Genomic DNA, 19881 nt, shown 5'->3' with positions numbered 1-19881 from the left:
GCTCTGCCTCTCAAGTAGCTGGGCCTACAGGCATGAGCCACTGTCCCTGGCCTGTTGTTGAACTGTAAGAGTTCTTTAAATAGGCCCGGCGTGGTGGCTCACGCCTGTAATTCCAGCACTTTGGGAGGCTGAGGCGGGTGGATCACCTGAGGTCGGGAGTTAGAGACCAGCCTGACCAACATGGAGAAACCCCATCTCTACTAAATATACAAAAATTAGCCGGGCGTGGTGGTGCATGCCTGTATTCCCAGCTACTTGGGAGGCTGAGGCAAGAGAATTGCTTGAACCTGGGAGGTGGAGGTTGCGGTGAGCAGAGATTGGGCCATTGCACTCCAGCCTGGGCGAGAGAAGAGTGAAACTCCATCTCAAAAAAAAAAAAAAGTTCTTTAAATTTTCTAGATACTAGAACCTTATCAGATATATGATTTGCAAATATTTTCTCTCATTCCGTTTTTTCACTTTCTTGATAGTGTCCTTTTAAACAATTTTTTAAAGTTTTTTATTTTAAATTCTTTTTTTTTAATAAAAAGAAAGGAGGTCTCACTATGTTGCCCAGGCTGCTCTTGAACTCCTGAGTTCAACTGATCTTCCTTGCCTTGGCCTCCCAAAATGCAAGGATTACAGGTATGAGCCACCACGCCCATTCCCTTTGTTTTTTATTATTTTTTAAGATCATTATTGTTTTGAGACAGGGTCTCACTCTGTTACCCAAGCTGAAGTGCAGTGCTGCGATCTTGGCTCACTGAAGCCTCTGCCACCCAGGCTCTGGTGATCCTCCCACCTCAGCCTCTGAGTAGCTGAAATTACAGGAACATGCCACCACACCCAGCTAACTTATTTTTGTATTTTTCATAGAGATGGGGTTTTGCCATGTTGCCCAGGCTGGTCTCAAATTCCTGGGCTCAAAAGATCCACCCACCTTGGCCTCCCAAAGTGTTGGGATTACAGGCATGAGCCACCGTGCTTAGCCTTTTAATTTATTCTTAAATTAAGTTTAATTATTTTTTTTGAGACAGAGTCTTGCTCTGTTGCCCAGGCTGGAATGCAGTGGTGCGATCTCGGTTCATGACAACCTCCGCCTACCAGGTTCAAGCAATTCTCCTGCCTCAGCCTCCCCAGTAGCTGGGATTACAGGCACCCGCCACCATGCCTGGCTAATTTTTTGTATTTTTAATAGAGACGGGGTTTCACTATGTTGGCCAGGCTGGTCTCGAACTCCTGACTTCAGGTGATCCACCGGCCTCAGCCTCCCAAAGTACTGGGATTATAGGCGTGGGTCACCGTACCCGGCCTTTTTTTTTTTTTTTTCCTAAGGCTGTTTCTCAGTGTGAGAAAAGTACCCTTTGATGTAGAGAAGTTTTAAACATTGATAAATTCTAATTCATCTACTTTTTCTTTTGTTGCCTGTACTTTCGGTATCATATTTAAGAATCCTTTGGCAAATCTAAGGTCATGAAGATTCACCCTTATGTTTTTTCCTAATAGTTTTATAATTTGAGCTCTTAAGTTTAGGTCACTGATCCATTTTATTTATGTATTTATTTAATTTGTGAGATAGAGTCTTGCTCTGTTGCCCAGGCTGGAATGCAGCGGTGTAATCTTGGCTCACTGCAATCTCCACCTCCTAGGTTCAAGTGATTCTCCTATCACAACAGTGCAGCCTGGGAACAAAGGGAGACTGCCTCCCGAGTACTCGGGATTACAGGCATATGCCACCACACCTGGCTAATTAAGTTAATTTTTAGATAAGGTGTGAAGTAGGGGTACAACTTCATTCCTTTTTTTTTTTTTTTTGAGATAGAGTCTCGCTCTGTCACCAGGCTGGAGTGCAGTAGCGTGATCTCGGCTCACTGCAACCTCCACCTACCAGGTTCAAGCAATTCTCCTGTCTCAGCCTCCCAAGTAGCTGGGATTACAGGTGCCCACCTCCACATCCAGCTAATTTTTGTATTTTTAGTAGAGATGAGGTTTCACCATGTTGGCCAGGATGGTCTTATCTCTTGACCTCGTGATCCACCTACCTTGGCCTCCCAAAATGCTGGGATTACAGGTGTGAGCCACTGTGTCCGGGCACAACTTCATTCTTTTGCATATGGATATCCAACTGTCCCAGCAGAACTGACTCATTTTTAAAAAAATTCATCCTTGGTTTGATATGGCACATGCTTTGAAATCATGGAATGTGGAAATGATAGACCCTGAACTTCACGAGCTAGCAAAATGGATTGGGAGGGAATTCTGAATCGCTGGTAGGTCTGCTAAATATTCGATAGTTTGGTTAGTGCCTTCGGTGCTGGCTGAAAGTAAGCTCAGAATCTCTTTTAGATGAGCTTCTTTTTGATCAACAGATGGAGCTCTAACCCAAAGAAACTGGGCTACTATCATTTTTGATGAGTCAGCTGAGACCAACCACAGCTAAAATAATTCGAGTGGCAAGTTGACAGCGATGGGTAAAAAACCATGGACATAAGGGGCTATTCAGTGAAGAAAATGAGCCATTTTCTAGACTATTACATGCAATACCCTGAGGAACTCTTTAAAAATGGTTCCTGAGAATTTTAGATCAAAGAACAGTATCTCTCATTTTGAATATTGCTGAGTGAGAAAGGTTCGCAGGGAAACCCCTAGTTTATTAAAATGGATGAAGGGAGGGGCCTATCATATGTATCTAGATATGGGCAACTGTCCTGCCCCTCCCTCATCACATAGTCAGTGCCTCCTAAAGCTACAGAAATGCTGTGGATGCAGACAGTACGGTTCTGGTTGTATGAGGACATAAATGAACTCCATTATGGGATACCCCTCACCCAGGTTATGACTGATACTGTGATAAAAGGCATCCACCAGCATGAACTTCATATGTGACTTTGCTGTTAGATCTCAGGAAGATGTAAAAAGGCAGTTTAAGATCTTTTATCCCAACTTCCTGGATAATAAAAAGATAGTAAGTTTAGGACTTTATAAAAGAAATAAAATCAAGAAAGAAATGCGGCATGAAAAAGAATAAGGTTAGACCCTTAGTTTATACCATATATAAATAGTAACTCAAAATGGGTCAAAGACCTAAACATAAAACATAAAACTCTTAGAAGAAAACATAGGGGAATACCTTTATGACACTGGATTTGGTAATATTTTCTTGGATATGACACCAAAAGCACAGTTAACAACAACAAAAAAACAAACTGGACTTTATAAAAATTAAAACATTTTGAGCATTAAAGGACGCTATCAATAGTAAAAAGCCAACCCTCATAATGGGAGAATATTTGCAAACCATATACCGGATTAAGAGTTAATATCAAAAACATATAAGGAATTCCCACAACTCAACAACAAAAAAATCCAGCCCAATTTAAAAAATGGGCAAAGGAACTGAACAGGTATTTCTCCAAATAAGATATACAAATAACCAATAAACACATGAAAATATGCTGAACATCACTAACTGTTAATGAAATGCAAATAAAAACTATGAGATGTCATTTCACACTCATTAAGATGGCTAGTACTCAAAAGGCAGAAAATAACAAGTATCGATTGGCAAGAATGCAGAAAAACTGGAACCCTTGTGCATTGCTGGTAGAAATGTGAAATGGTCCATTTGCTGTGGAAAACTATATGGTGGTTTCTCAAAAAATTAAATGTCAGGAGGCTGAGGTGGGAAGATCACATGAGCCCAGGAGTTCGAGGCTGCAGGGAGCTAAGATGGTGCTGCTGCACTCCAGCCTGGGAACAAATGGAGACTCTGTCTCAAAAAAAGGAAAAAAAAAAAAACAACACAGACTCACCACAGATCTAACAATTCTACTTCTGGGTATATACCCCAAAGAACTGAAAGCAGGGACCTGAATAATTATTTGTAAACCCAGGTACATAGCAGCATTAGTCACCAGAGCCCAAAAGATGGAAACAACCCAAGTGTCCAATGACAGATGAAAAGATGAAGGAGGCCGGGCACGGTGGCTCACGCCTGTTATCCCAGCACTTTGGGAGGCCGAGGTGGGCAGATCACGAGGTCAGGAGATCGAGACCATCCTGGCTAACACAGTGAAACCCCATCTCTACTAAAAATACAAAAAAATTAGCTGGGCGTGATGGCGGGTGCCTGTAGTCCCAGCTACTCAGGAGGCTGAGGCAGGAGAATGGCGTGAACCCGGCGGAGCCTGCAGTGAGCCGAGATTGCGCCACTGCACTCCAGCCTGGGCAACAGCGAGACTCCGTCTCAAAAAAAAAAAAAAAAAAAAAAGATGAAGGAAACATTGTCTATACATACAATGGAATACCATTCAGCCATAGAGGAATGTCATTCTGAAAAATGCTACAACATGAACTTTGAAAACATTTTACTAAGTGAAGTAAGCCAGTTACAAAAAGACAAATACTGTATGATTCTACTTATATGAGGTAATTAGAATAGGCAGAGTCACAGAAAAAGTAAAAGTTACCAGGGGCTGGGAGGAGGGAAGAATGGGAAGTTATTATTTATTGAGTACAATTTCTATTTGGGATGATAAAAAAGTCTGAAAAAAGATAGTAGTAATAGTCACACACAGTGTGAATATACCTAATGTCATTGAATTTCTATTTTAGCCATTTTTAAGACATACACTTAAAAATGGCTAAAATGGTAAATTTTTTTTTTTTTTTGCAGAGTCTCTCTCGGTTGCCTAGTCTGGAGTGCAATAGCATGATCTCGGCTCACTGCAACCTCCACCTCCCAAGTTGCTGGGATTACAGGCATGTGTCCCACGGCCGGCTAATTTTCTATATTTTTAGTAGAGACGGGGTTTCGCCTTGTTGCCCAGGCTGGTCTCAAACTCCTGGCCTCAAGTGATTCACCTGCCTCAGCCTCCCAGAGTGCTGGGATTGCAGGCATGCGCCACCGTGCTAGGCCTAAAATGATAAAATTTTATATGCATCTCACCACGATTAAATAAAAAACACACAGAGGCCAGGCATGGTGGCTCTTGCCTGTAATCCCAGCACTTTGGGAGGCCGAGGTGGGCAGAGTGCTCGAGCTCAGGAGCTCACATGGCCAACATGGTGAAACCCTGTTTCTCCAAAAATAATGATACAAAAATTGACAGAGGGCCAACCCTGATAGAATTTTACAGGAAGGTTTGGGATCCACAACTGCCTGTCATTAAACTCCTCAGACTATAAAAATCCCAAGGCAGATATGTTTATTATCTGAGTTTAAAGGAATTTTAGAAAGAGAAAGGTTCCAATGAGTCTCTAACATTAGATGTCAAAATGCTGTGTTTTAATATCAGCATGGTAAGAGATGAAGAACATTGATATATAGGCCAGGATCTCATAATCCCAACTCCTGGCAGGGAACACAAGACCTTTCACAAATGTGTGAGTAAAATGGCCTGGAGGTGGAAAAGAAACTCTTTTACATCTACTGGATGGAGTAAGACAGTGTACAATACTGTCTGGGCCTCTTAATGAAGAACTTAAGAATGACAGAATTAACTCATGGGATGTGGGGATGCTGCTGTGAAAGGATAAAAAGTCTGGTTAGAAGTCTGTGTAGCTCAGTTGGTCGAGCATCAGATTTTTAATGTGAGAGTCCAGGGTTCAAGTCTATAATTCAATTTTTTTTTAAAGTTATAAATTTTTTAATTTAAAAAAGTCTGGGCCGGGTGCGGTGGCTCATGCCTGTAATCCCAGTACTTTGGGAGGCTGAGGTGGGTGGATCACCTGAGGTCAGCAGTTCAAGATTAGCCTGGGCATGAACATGGTGAAACCCTGTCTCTACTAAAAATATAAAAATAAGCCGGGCGTGGTGGTGGGCGTCTGTAATCCCAGCTACTTGGGAGGCTGAGGCAGAGAATCACTTGAACCCGGGAAGCAGAGGTTGCAGTGAGCAGAGATCGCGCCATTGCACTCCAGCCTGGGCGACAGATCAAAACTCTGCCTCAAAAAAAAGAAAAGAAAAGAAAAGCGCTAATCTCTATTAAAAAGAAAAAAAGAAATGCATTTCAATAAGATAGACAATGTCCAAAGAAGTTCTGTCATAAAATGGAAATGAACTATATGCAGCATGCTACCAGGGGATCTATGTGAAAGAATCATCAGATTCATGAGCAAGTAGTCTTTTTCTCCTAGGATCCCTCCTTTCAATTATTTGCCCATGGATGCCAGGCAATTGGACTGGTTCACAGATGACTGTTCTAGAACTGAGGGCAATTCTGTATGAAAAGTAGATGTTCAGAGTCCAGCAGAAAGTAAAATCCTCTGGAAAAAGTTAAGAACGAGTTGGTCAACAGGGCTGAATTATAGGCTATAATCATAGTCCTGATAGAAGAACTGGACACAAAAGCCCTATTATTTGGGTAAATATTGATTCTTGGGCTGTCACTAATGGACTTGCAATTGGTCTAACAAGTGGGTCACAAATAACTGGACAATAGAAGGGCCCTCCATGTGAGGAGCTGCTCTTTGGAAATCTCTATGAAAATTCTAAGGGAAAAATCAAAGTAGGGCATGCTGATCCCAAAGAAACTCTATGCCAGAATTTTAAGGTGATTGGAACCAACAGTTGATGGCCTAACTTGATCTCCTGAAATGGCAACCAAGTCTATGAAATGGGTGGAGGAACTCAAGCCAGCCAGTGACGCACTGAACAATGACATATACCAGTGGGCTCCATTGAAGCTTAAACTATTAATAAAAGTTGTCCTGGCTGCCAACAGTATAGTGTCATTTTCTGTATTTATCCAATTTATCTCCCTATGATTAGACTAGCTCAATAGCTGACCGAGGAAGTTTCCTTCAGCGGGAAAGGTTTGCATTCAAATTAATATAAAGGCATTTGCTTGACTGCAGTAACCACTGTATTATGCATACGTATATCAAAATATGTTGTACACTTTATATATAAATAAAAAAATTTTAAAAATGATTAAGAAAGGCAAGGTTGTTGCTAAGGGGAAAGAAGTCAATAAATGAGTGGTACAGAAGCTCAACAGATGCTTCTGGAGTCTCAAGAGATGCTTAAAGCAAGAGAATAATATTCTCTCTTTGCTTTAACTCAGATACCCCTTGGGGTAAAGAACTTATGAAATCCCCTTTCTTAAGAAACAGAGTCTTGCTGTGTTGCCTGTGAGTGCAGTGGCTACTCACAGAAACGATCATAGCAGCACCTGTATCATAGTCTACTATAGCTTCTAACTCCTGGCCTCAAGCGATCCTCCTGCCCTCAGCCTCCTGGGTAGTTGGGACTACTGGCATCACCACCATGTCTGGCGTTCTCCTCCTCTTTTGAAGAGCCAAAAAGAGAGCTAGGCAATAGCCAGTCTAACAAGCACACTTCCAGGAGTGACATATGTCCTCAAAATGGATGAAGAAATGGGACAGCTGCTGGGCGCGGTGGCTCACACCTGTAATCCCAGAACTTTGGGAGGCCGAGGTGGGCAGATCACCTGAGGTTGGGAGTTCTAGATCAGCCTGACCAATATGGAGAAACCTCGTCTCTACTAAAAATACAAAATTAGCCAGGCGTAGTGGCACGTGCCTGTAATCCCAGCTACCCGGGAGGCAGAGGCAGGAGAATCACCTGAACCTGGGAGGTGGAGGTTGTGGTGAGCTGAGATCATGCCATTGCACTCCAGCCAGGGCAACAAGAGTGAAACTCCATCTCAAAACACAAAAAACAAAAAAGAAAAAGAAATGTGACAGCTATCCATGACTATGTGGAATAATACAAATAAGGCTATATCTTGATTCCTGTTTCACAGGATGCATCTTTTTTTTTTTTTTTTTTTTTTTGAGATAGAGTTTCACTCTTATTGCCCAGGCTGGAGTGCAATGGCGCTATCTCGGCTGACTGCAACCTCCACCTCCTGGGTTCAAAGATTCTCCTGCCTCAGCCTCCCGAGTAGCTGGGATTACAGGTATGCGCCACCATGCCCGGCTAATTTTGTATTTTAGTAGAGACTGGGTTTCTCCGTATTAGGCTGGTTTCAAACTCCCAACCTCAGGTGATCCGCCTGCCTCGGCCTCCCAAAGTGCTGGGATTACAGGCATAAGCGCCCAGCCAGATGTATCTATTAAAAAGGATCTGTGTTGGGAAAGCAACCTGTTTTGCATATTAATTATATTATAATATAATAATATATAAATATATAATATACAATATATAATATATATTTATATATATTATATTTATATATAAACTAAATATATAATATAAATAATATTTCAAATTTAGCCAGTTACATTTGAAAATCAATGGATAATAATCTAACACATAAAACCATTAAGATGATAACGGTTTTACAAAGGTTACCAGAATATGATGACAGAATGCTGTCTCATGCCATGTTCCATCTGTTATAATATGTGTAAAAAGAGCTATTTGCATTGTTATTGTGGGTAAATAGGCATAAGGAGGTGGAGAGAAAATTGGGACACTTGGCTCAGTGACAAAAATAAATAACAAGGTATAACTTGGTGGGCCTATATTCCTGAGAATTCAAAATTCAATGTGGATGATTCTGGAAAGTACATTGAAATGAGTCTATTTAGGTGTGACAACCACTCATATGACGTAAGCCTGGGGGACTCAATATTTTGGGGTCCCAAATTTATTTTCTAGTTGTAGTAAAGCAGTTGTACAAATGAAACAGTTGTACAAATATTAGTTGTACTAATATTTAATGGCGACAACATGTCATGTTCCCACACTCAAAATAAGAGAGCCTTAGTGGAATTAGGAGCCAGGCTAGGAGCAACTGGCCAGGTGGATTTGTTTTTAATGAGGAAAGACATACTGATGAAATAGATTTGCCAGCCAGGCGTGGTGGCTCACACCTGTAATCCCAGCACTTTGGGAGGCCGAGGCGGGCAGATCACCAGGTCAAGAGATTGAGACCATCCTGGCCAACATGGTGAAACCCCGTCTCTACTAAAAATACAAAAACGTTAGCTGGGCATGGTAGTGCACACCTGTAGTCCCAGCTATTTGGGAGGCTGAGGCAGAAGAATCGCTTGAACCTGGGAGGCGGAGGTTGCAGTGAGCCGAGATTGTGCCACTGCTCTCCAGCCTGGTGACACAGCGATTCCGTCTCAAAAAGAAAAAAAAAAGAAAAGAAATACATTTGCCAATGCCAAGAGTGTGCCTTGAAGGCATCCTATTTCAGGAGTAAGAACAAAAGTGGCAAGCTGTTTGAAATGATAGACAGTGCTATCAAAATGGGTCTTAACAATTTACAGCATGCACTATGACAGCATGCCCAAAGCAACCCAACAACGGGAATAAGCTTGCATGTTAACACAAGCTGCATTACAGATATCTTAATTTAAATGGAGTCCAAGGTATCCCAAGCACGACTGCCAGTGATTCCCACAGCAGAAACCCACGTTGTGCATGCATGGGAGACTCACGGAACCTCTGGTCTATGGAAATTCTAACTAAAGGATGCAACCTGTTGAGGTGCTTTTTAACAGCTCCAACAATGCAACTGAGTGTCAAGCATTCTTTTCCTGTAGTGCAGTTTGTGGATCCTGGACAAACTTTAAACAGGACTAGTGTTTTCTGTGGTAGATAAATGAGTTCTGTTGCAGGATCCTTCTCATTGAGAATGAACATCTGTCAAACCTTGTAACCTTTTTTTTTTTTTTTGAGACGGAGTCTCACTCTGTCACCCAGGCTGGAGTGCAGTGGTGCGATCTCTGCTCACTGCAACCTCCGCCTCCCAGGTTCGAGCGATTCCCCTGCCTCAGCCTCCCAAGTAGCTGGGACTACAGGCGCCCACCACCATGCCCAGCTAATTTTTGTATTTTTAGTAGAGACGGGGTTTCACCATATAGGCCAGGCTGGTCTCGAACTCCTGACCTTGTGATCCGCCCGCCTCGGCTTCCCAAAGTGCTGGGATTACAGGTGTGAGCCACCACGCCCAGCTAAACCAGGTAACTTTTTGAGGAAGGGTCTCTGTCACCCATGCCAGAGTGCAGTGGCATGATCGTGGCTTACTGAAGCCTTGACTTCCTGGGCTCAAGTGATCTTCCCATGTCAGCCTCCCAAGTAGCTGGGACTACAGGCATGTGCCACCACATGCAGCTAATTAAAAACTTTTTTTTTTTTTTTTTTTTTTTTTGTAGAAATGGGGTCTTACTATGAGGCCTAGGTTGGTTTCAAACTCCTGGGCTCAAGTGATCCACCCGTCTTGGGCTCCCGAAGTGCTGGGATTATAGGTATGAGTCACCACATCTGGCCAAATCATGTAACTTTTTGAGAAGGAAATCTGGCTGTTTTCAAGATGTTTTGAATTTTGAAAGAGCAGAGATATGACCTCTGATTTAGACTCCTATGAGAAATAATATACAGTATATAAGAAGAGGTAAATTGCATAGGGAGGGACAAAATAATTACACCACGATTTTGTCTTCTATTTCTTTATTTCTTTATTGAGACAGGGTCTCACTCTGTCACCCAGACTGGAGTGCAGTGGTGCAATCTCAGCTCACTGCAGCCTCGACCTCCCTGGGCTCATGTGATCCTCCCATTTCAGCCTCCTGAGTAGCTGGGACTACAGGTGCGTACCACCATGCCCAGCTAATTTTTTTATATTTTGCAGAGACAGGGTTTCACCATGTTGCCCAGGCTGGGCTTGAACTCCTGGGCTCAAGTGATCTGCCCACCTTGGCCTCCCAAAGTGTTGGGATTATAGGCGTGAGCCACTGCATCCAGCCGTCTTGTTAATTTTATTTTTTAAAATTTTATTATTCTTTTTTGAGATGTGGTCTCACTCTGTTGCCCAGGCTGGAGTGCAGTGGCACGATCACATCTCATCGCAGCTTCAACTGCCCCAGCTCAAGTGATCGTCCTACCTCAGCCTCCCAAGCAGTTGGGACCACCACACTTGGCTATTTTAAAAAATTTTTGTAGAGATGGGGGGGGGGTCTCTCCATGTTGCCCAGGCTAGTCTTGAACTCCTAAGCTTAAGTGATTCTCCTGCCTCAGCCTCCCAAAGTGCTGGGATTACAGGTGTGAGTCACCACACCTGGTCTTAATTTTTATTTTAATGTAAGCTTTTAGCAGCTAAATTTTGTCTGACTTCTCACTTCAATGGTACTGCTATATGATGTAATATAGGGGTCAGGTAAAATTAATATTTTAGGAGCTTATAAAATTTAGTATAATACTGATGATGATGATCAAATACATTGAGAGACTGAATTAAAGTCCTATTGGGATGTTATCCCTATGGAGGAGAATTGGCTTGATGAATATTTAGACTTGATTAATGATAGATTATTATTTTCAATAACTCAGCAGATATATACCATGAAGTGCAGAAAACTGTGGATCAAGGAGGCCAAAGGACTGTACAGTTCGTACAAAAACACAAGAAAGTGTAATTGGATAATTCAGCTGTCTGTTTAAATCAGTACCAACCCTTCACTGATCATTGTAAATGTTTGGATTCTGTGTATGCATTTTTTTATAGACAGTGTTTGCTCTGTCACCAAGGCTGGAGTGCAGTGATGTGAGAATACTTCACTGTAACCTTAAACTTTTGGGCTCAAGTGATCCTTCTGCCTCAGCCTCCAGAGTAGCTAGGACTACAGGCATATGCCACAATGCCTGGCTAATTAAAATATCTTTTTTTGTAGAGGTGAGGTCTTGCCACGTTGCCAGGCTGGTCTCTAACTCCTCGCTGCCTCACGTGATCCTCCCACCTTGGCCTCAGTGCTGAGATTATAGGGGTGAGCCACTATGCCCTGCTTGTCTATGTATTTTGATTATCTATATGATATTGAGAAGTGAAGTAACTGTTGTCAACTCAGGATTACTGTTTTATCAAAAAATAGAGTTAATATTGGTTATGGGGGTAGAGTGAACTGTTGTGCTAATTCCAGGCTTAGAATTAGCCAGAGCTATTTTGCTAAAGTTCCTTCCTTGGTCAAGGTGTGGCAGGAAACATACTGACTGAAAGTGTTAAGAGGATGCTGGACATGTTGGCTCATGCCTGTGATCTTAGTGTTTTGGGAGGCTGAGGATGGAAGATCTCTTGAGGCCAGGAGTTCAACACCAGCCTGGGTAATATAGTGACACCCCATCTCTACAAAAACCTAAAAAATGAGCCAGCCATGGTGGTATGTGCCTGTAATGCAAGCTACTCAGGAGGCTGAGGCAAGAGTATCCCCTAAGTCCAGGAATTCAAGGTTGCAGTAAGCTATGATCTCACCATGCACTCCAACCTGAGCAATAGCGAGACACTGTCTCAAAAAGAAAAAACAAAACAAAACAAAACAAAAAAAACCATTAGGAAGGCAGGAAGCACATAAAAAGATGCCCAACACCACTAATCATTAGGGAAATACAAATCCAAACCACAGTAAGATACCACTTCACACACATTAGGATTGGCTATTGCCACAAAAACAGAACAAATGTTGGTGTAGAGTGGGGAAATTGAAACCCTTGGTGCGTTGCTAGTGGGAATGTGAAACGGTGCAGCCACTATGGATAACAGTATGGTGGTCCTCAAAATATTAAACATAAAATTACCATTTGATCTAGCAACTCCAGTTGTGTGTATATACCAAATGGAATTAAAAGAGACTTGAACACAAGATATTTGTACACTTATGTTTACAGCAACATTATTCACAATAGTAAAAAAAAAAAAAGATAGAAACCAAATGTTTATCAATGGATGAATAGACAAATAAAATATGGCATACACATACAATGGAATATTATTCAGTCTTTAAAAAGAATGAAGCTGGGCACGGCAGCTCATACCTGTAATCCCAGCACTTTGGGAGGTCGAGGTGGGCAGACTGCTTGAGCTCAGGAGTTCGAGACTAGCCTGGACAACACTGAGAAACCCTGTCTCTACAAAAAATTTAAAAAATTAGCAGGCATGGTGGCATGCACCAATGGTCCCAGCTACTTGGGAGGCTAAGGTGGGAGGATCACTTGAACCCAGGAGGTTGAGACTGCAGTGAGCTGTGATCATGCTACTGCACTCTAGTCTGGGCAACAGAGCGAGACTCTATCTAAAAAAAAAAAAGTGAAATTCTAATGGAAGAACCTTAAAAACATTATGCTAAGTGAGATAAGCCAGTCACAAAAAGCCAAATGTTGTATGATTCCATTTATATGAAGTAGCTAGAATAGGTAGATTCATAGAGAAAGTAGAGGTTACTGGGGGCTGGAGGAGGGGAGAATGGGAAGTTATTATTTATCTGTATAGTTTCTATTTGGAATGATGGAAAAAGTCAGGAAAAAGTGGGCACAACAATGTGAATGTACTTAACGTCATTGAATTGCATACTTAAAAATGGTTAAAATGATATATTTTATGTTATGCACATTTCACCACAGTAAAAAACATTTTTTTAAATTAAGTCAATGGCCAACACCTTGGAGAGAATAAATGAAATAGGGAGTTTTGGGATAGTTTCTATCAGTTTGCCAGTGAGATTTATGGTTTACACTTGGTCTCTGTGAAAACTCTCGGGGGGCTTTACTGTTATGTAGCAGGAATATGATTATGTGACCAAAAAAACAAAAATCCCTAGCTGAGATTCCATTTTGGAGTCTCTGATTCTGAGGTATTCTGTTGCATGTGCCATGGACTGAATTGTGTTTCCCACAGAATTAATGTGTTAAAGCTCTAATCTCTATGTCTTTAGGAGGTAGTTAAGGTTAAATTAGGTAATTAAGGGTGGGGCTCTAATTTGATAGGACTATGGCCTTGTAAAAAGGCCCTCTTTCACTGTCATGTAAGGACACAGCAAGAAAGCGGCTTTCTGTAAGCCAGGAGAGCCCTCACCAGAAATGGACCATGATGGCACCTTGATCTCGGACTTCCAGACTGCAAAATTATGAGACAATACATTTCTCTTGTTTAAGCTATGCAGACTGTGATATTTTGTAATGGCAGCCTGAGCAGAGTATGACAACACTCGTGATTCCTAATCTGTAAGAGAAAGATACATCCTGCCTGGCCCTTACCTAGGGAGGACCACAGAAGCCTGCACCTGGCTTCTCTAGACTCCTTGCTTTGAGACAGCCATTGGCTGTGATATATATCCTTACTTTCATATTATGGTTATTTTTTACCCTTTTCCTATAATAAACTGCAGATCTGTAAGCATTGTCACTTTGGGTCCTGAGTCTTTCTTAGAACCAAACTGTTTAACTGACACTATTAGTGTAACTATAAGGAAAAGAAACAGTATTAATTTCTGTCGTTCTAAGGAGAAATAATTAAGATTGATGGGTAAAAGAACCATCTTAACAGAAGGCAGATTTACTTTGTCTTGCAAGGTATTAAGCAAGTCTCTAGGTATGTTCACTACACACGAGCAGAAGCTAGATGCCATTCTGCGGTGAGGAGACTGCTGCATTGGGTATATGACCTCAAGAGCTTACGATTTTTCCAATCTGGAAAAAACTTTTTCTTTTTTTCTTGTTTTTTTTTTTTTTTTTGAGACGGAGTCTTGCTCTGTTGCCCAGGCTGGAGTGCAGTGGCCCGATCTCGGCTCACTGCAAGCTCTGCCTCCCGGGTTCACCCCATTCTCCTGCCTCAGCCTACCGAGTAGCTGGGACTACAGGCGCCTGCCACCATGCCCGGCTAATTTTTTATGTTTTTTTAGTAGAGATGGGGTTTCACCATGATTGAGCCAGGATGGTCTCGATCTCCTGACCTCGTGATCCACCTGCCTCGGCCTCCCAAAGTGCTTGGATTACAGGCGTGAGCCACCGCGCACGGCTGGAAAAAACTTTTTCAATAGGAATCATACCTGTGATGTCAGCTTCCCAGCAATCTGCATTCGTTCAATTTCTGCAGGAGATTTGATCAGCCGGAGGCGCTGTATCAGCTGCTGAACACCCCGAACCTTGTTCTTGCTCTTGGCTTTGGCCTCAGTCAGGGGCTGCATATAGTCAGAGTGAAGCTGTGCATGTGAGGGCCTCATCCAGTCATACCAAACCATGTTCGTCTCAGCTTAGAATGAGAAGCCAACAAATAAATTTAAAACAAAACTACCAGCAACAAGAAATATCAACTGTCATAACGACTTGAACAAGAGTCAAAACTATAAAACCTTTAACGTGGAACTCTAAAGTGTTGAGACTTAAGACTCTCTCAGGACTGAAGCAATAAAGGTTTGATTATAAATCACTAGAAAGGTCATTCCCTGGAAATGGCAAGATATTCTAAGACTGAATATACAGCTTTTCTGCCCCTAAACTTCAGTGTTCTTTATAAAGGACGATACAGGACTAAAGCTTTATTCAAGCTTTGATTTTCTCTCTTTCTCTCTCTCTTTATTTTTGAGACGGAGTCTTGCTCTGTTGCCCAGGCTGGAGTACAGTGGCACAATCTCGGCTCACTGCAACCTCCGCCTTCCAGGTTCAAATGATTCTTCTGCCTCAGCCTCCCAAGTAGCTGGGATTACAAGCGCCCGCCACCATGCCCAGCTAATTTTTGTATTTTCAGTAGAGATGAGGTTTCACCATATTGGTCAGGCTGGTCTCGAACTCCTGACTTGTGATCCACCCGCCTCAGTCTCCCAAAGTGCTGAGATTACAGGCGTGAACCACCATGCCCGGCCTTCATTATTAAACAATTAAAACAACTGTTCTTCACCACCACTTACTGAGCTAGAGGCACTTGTTGAATAATTGCACACAGAAGGACAGAAAAGCATACTCAGATCATGACTTTATGGGTAAAGTGTCCCATCTTTCACATAATGATCTCAGTACTAGAGGAAAGGGTTCTCCTCCTATTCTGGAGCAATTATTCATTGCTATGGAAAAACTACAGTTGATATTTCCTCACTTCTCCCTTTGCATCTGCTATACATTCTCTTTGTAAACAATCACAGTTCAACTTTGAACTTTAGAGACCTAAGGAAATGGTCTGTATTTGCCTAAGATATACGATATAAAGGCTCATTATAAAAATGATTTGCACTTAATACCAGATCTACATTTGTTCTTTTTTTCTAACGGTAGGCTACAAACAGTATTCCTAACAATCCAAGTGAGAAGGTCTGAATATTTTATATGACTAAAAAGTACTTTGGGGAAAGTAGAGGGGAAAAAATCCAGAAAACTTTGATTGGATATGCACTGATTCTATGATTCTATGTCCTATGTGATTCTATGTCCTACATATTTTCATTTTAAAAATAAAAATGGTTCTAAATATATACTACATGGGAAACACCTTCCTACTTACGATAGATGGAAATTCAATTGTCGTGTAATTTTTTTTTTTTTTGAGACGTAGTCTTGCTCTGTCACCCAGGCTGGAGTGCAGTGGTGCGATCTCGGCTCACTGCAACCTCCACCTCCCTGGTTCAAGCAATTCCCCTGCCTCAACCTCCCAAGTAGCTGGGATTACAGGCGCATGCCACCACGTCCAGCCAATTTTTTCGTATTTTTAGTAGAGACGACGGGGTTTCACCATGTTGGCCAGACTGGTCTCGAACTCCTGATCTCAGGCAATCCACCTCCCTTGGCCTCCCGAAGTGCTGGGATTACAGGCGTGAGCCACCGCACCCAGCCAATTGTTGTAATTTTTAAAAAGTAAAACAATCTCTACTACCCGTTCAAAGTGTATGAAATCATAGCTCACTTTTTTAAAGGTTTTTAAACCTTTCAATAAATATGATTTCAGCCAGGCACGGTGGCTCACGCCTGTAATCCCAGCACCCTGGGAGGCTGAGGGGGGTGGATCACCTGAGGTCAGGAGTTCGAGACCAGCCTGACTAACATGGTAAAACCTTGTCTCTACTAAAAAAAAATAGAAAAATTCACCAGACATGGTGGCGCGTGCCTGTAATCCCAGCTGCACGGGAGGCTGAGGCAGGAGAATTACTTAAACCTAGAAGGCAGGAATTGCAGAGAGCCGAGATGGTGCCATTGCACTCCAGCCTGGGCAAGAGCGAAACTCAGTCTCAAAAAAAAAAAAAAAGGAATGGTGACCGAGAAGTACTTTTGAGAAATTTATTTTACATGAGATTGTAACTATACTGAATTAATAAAACTTAAGACAGTAGAACATGAGAAGTAGCAACTAATGTAAGAAAAAAGCTAGAAAGAAAATGATTCTATGCCCCACATTTATGTGGATTTTGAAGACATAAGAAAGTTCAATGAATTGAACAGGCTAATTATCTATAAAATGGAAAACATTTCTGTAAAGTAATAAAAAGAATTTAATCAAATGTATTAGAACTTACATATTCAAATGAGTATTTTCTTCCAAAAGAGGCTTTACAGGAAACAGTCTAATATATTTCATGATTGGGAAAAACATTTTTGGAATTCTCTTTTAGAAGCTAACTTCAGATATGATTTGTAACCCATGTAAGAAAAATCAAACAAAAACTTTATAATTATACATTATCTTGACCTAAAATCAGTATTTTTAAACTTGAGCATCTATCTTATTTTCCAAGTAAGATACTTCAAAAAATAAAATACTTCCCAGAGCTAAAGTTTTTTAAGAATTACTAAAGATAGTTTATAATGTGGTGTAGGTTCTGAAAAAATTCCCAGAAGAAAAATCTCAAAACATTCGGATTGATTAAAATTTCACCAGAATAACTGTAGAGAAAGTAATTTCTTTGAGGGACAAGAACTCAACTGTGGCCAGGCACGGTGCCTCACACCTGTAATCCCAGCACTTCAGGAGGCTGAGGTGGGAGGCTCACTTGAGGCCAGGAGTTCAAAACCATCCTAGGCAACAAAGTGAAACTCCATCTCTACAAAAAAATAAAAAAAAATTAGCCAGACATAGTGGTGTGCCCAGGTAGTCCCAGTATTCTGGAGGCTGAGGCAGGAAGACTGCTTGAGCTTTGGGGTTCGAGGTTGCAGTGAGCCATGAGTGTGCCACTATACCTACATCCCAACCTGGGTGACAGAGTGAGACCCTGCCTAAAAAAAAACAAAAAAAGAACTCAACTGTATATGAACCACAAAAGATCTGTTAAAATGCAGATTCTGATTCAGTAGATAGGGGATGGAGGCCTGAGATTTTAATTTCTATTACATATTATGCATTTTTAATTTTAATATGCATTACCAGGTGATTCTGATGCTGTGATGCATGGATCGTTCTTGGAGAACAGTACCTCCTTTTGAAGAGCTGGCAAGAGCACTAAGATAAGAAGTACTAGTCAAATATCAAGAAGCTGGTCAGTAATCTTGAAGAGTGGTCCATGCCCATCCTGTCCTTAATTTATTTTTTGGAGATGGGGTCTCACTACGTTGTGCAGTCTGGACCTGAACTCCTGGCCTCAAGCGATCCTTCTACCTCAGCCTCTCCAGTAGCTGGACTACAGACGTATACCACTGTGTCTGGCTTATCCTTTGCTTTAAAAGAAAATTCTCTCTCTGAGATTTCAAACTAGGATAGGTAACAGTCTCCATTAATGAATAATCCAGTGAACATGGAGTTTTTTTTTTTATTGAAATGTTCTAAAATTCATTGTGGTGATGGTTGCACAATTCCATGACTATACCAAAAACTCTTAAATTATATACTTTCATTTTATTATTTTTTTTGAGATGGAGTCTTGCTCTGTCGCCTAGGCTGGAGTGCAGTGGTGGGATCTTGGCTCACTGGCTCACTGTAACCTCCTGCAAATGAATAAATGAATCTTTTTTTTTTTTTTTTTAAGACAGTCTTGCTTTGTTGCCTAGGCTGGAATGCAGTGGCATGATCTCGGATCACTGCAACCTCCACCTCCCGGGCTCAAGTGATTCTCCTGCCTGAGCCACCTGAGTAGCTGGGATTACAGGCGCCCGCGACCATGCCTGGCTAATTTTTCTATTTTTAGTAGAGACGGGGTTTCGCCATGTTGGCCAGGTTGGTCTTGAACTCCTGGCCACAAGGAACCTGTCTGCCTTGGCCTCCCAAAGTGCTGGGATTACAGATGTGAGCCAATGCACCAGGCATAAATGAAATCTTTAAAGAAGCTCAATCTTCTGAAAAAGACTTTACATTTCTTTCACGGTGCTCATGGTCTTTTCATGGTGGTGCTACGATAACGAAATTAAGGCCTTGTCTAAACAGGCAAGAAAGGTTTTAATCCCAATCTGGTTTGTAATGTGACTTCTGCTCCCATTTGTTACCTTTCATTTTTGGTAGAAGATGTTGAAATTCTTCTAGCGTATAGGCTTCGTCTACTCCAGTTAGAGCTATTGCTCCATCAGTGCCAGATCGCGGACCATCCCAAAGTTCTCGACTGGGATCTCGCCGAGGCACAAAAAGTATGGCTTTGTGTGATGGTAATTGTTTGCCAGGGAGGCTCTGAAGGACAAGAATGCTATCAGGCTCTTGGAATCCACATAGGTACAGGAAATTGTTGTCTTGGTGGAAAGTATAGGGAATATCGTTGCTCATGTAGTATGTAGGGTTGGAGAGCACAACCACTGTCTGGTCTGTCCCACTCTGCCCTTGAGCTTCCTTCTGGATCAGAGACATTAGTTTGTGTCTGCGAAGTGCATATTCCACCTGAGATAGTCCTGGAGTTACCTCCCCTAGAAATGACAAATAAAAGGGATGCTTTACATTTCTGCAGTGCCAAAGTACTTAAGGTAGTTTAATATTAGATGGAAATACTCAAGTCCAGTTGTTCAATTTATGCCAAATCTCCTCACAGCACATGGAGAATTAAGGATAACCAGGTTTCAAATTTCTATTCCACTGTAAAAATTTGGAAGAAATGATAGTTGAATGTGGCCCCGCCTGAAATCTGGCATCATGGACCCCTTAGATCTCTTCCAGGTCTTTGGCTCTTTCTTTTACTCACTCAGTTATATTCACTGAATATAATTTTTTTTTTTTGAGACAGAGTTTCGCTCTTGTTGCCCAGGCTGGAGTGCAGTGGCAT

At 41.7% G+C, this 19881-nt stretch overlaps 1 protein-coding gene across 11 annotated transcripts in view; it reads right to left on the bottom strand.

Annotated features, from left to right (window-relative positions):
* Positions 1 to 19881, bottom strand: part of XPNPEP3 (X-prolyl aminopeptidase 3) — a 75559-nt gene that overhangs the window by 31716 nt on the left and 23962 nt on the right. For all 11 annotated transcript variants that reach the window (XR_008541610.2, XM_054675359.2, XM_009438449.4 and 8 more), the window contains 2 exon segments: positions 19121 to 19528; positions 14773 to 14975 (listed from right to left, as the gene is read on the bottom strand). Coding sequence is in view for 10 of the 11 variants with exons in the window: in XM_054675359.2 (XP_054531334.1) it covers positions 14773 to 14975; positions 19121 to 19528 (611 nt within the window). In the remaining variant the exon portion in view is untranslated.

Source organism: Pan troglodytes, chromosome 23, assembly GCF_028858775.2.
Source record: "Pan troglodytes isolate AG18354 chromosome 23, NHGRI_mPanTro3-v2.0_pri, whole genome shotgun sequence".
Lineage (NCBI taxonomy): Eukaryota > Metazoa > Chordata > Mammalia > Primates > Hominidae > Pan > Pan troglodytes.
The sequence above is the reverse complement of the archived record's forward strand: the minus strand, read 5'-3'. Positions and strand labels throughout refer to the sequence as shown.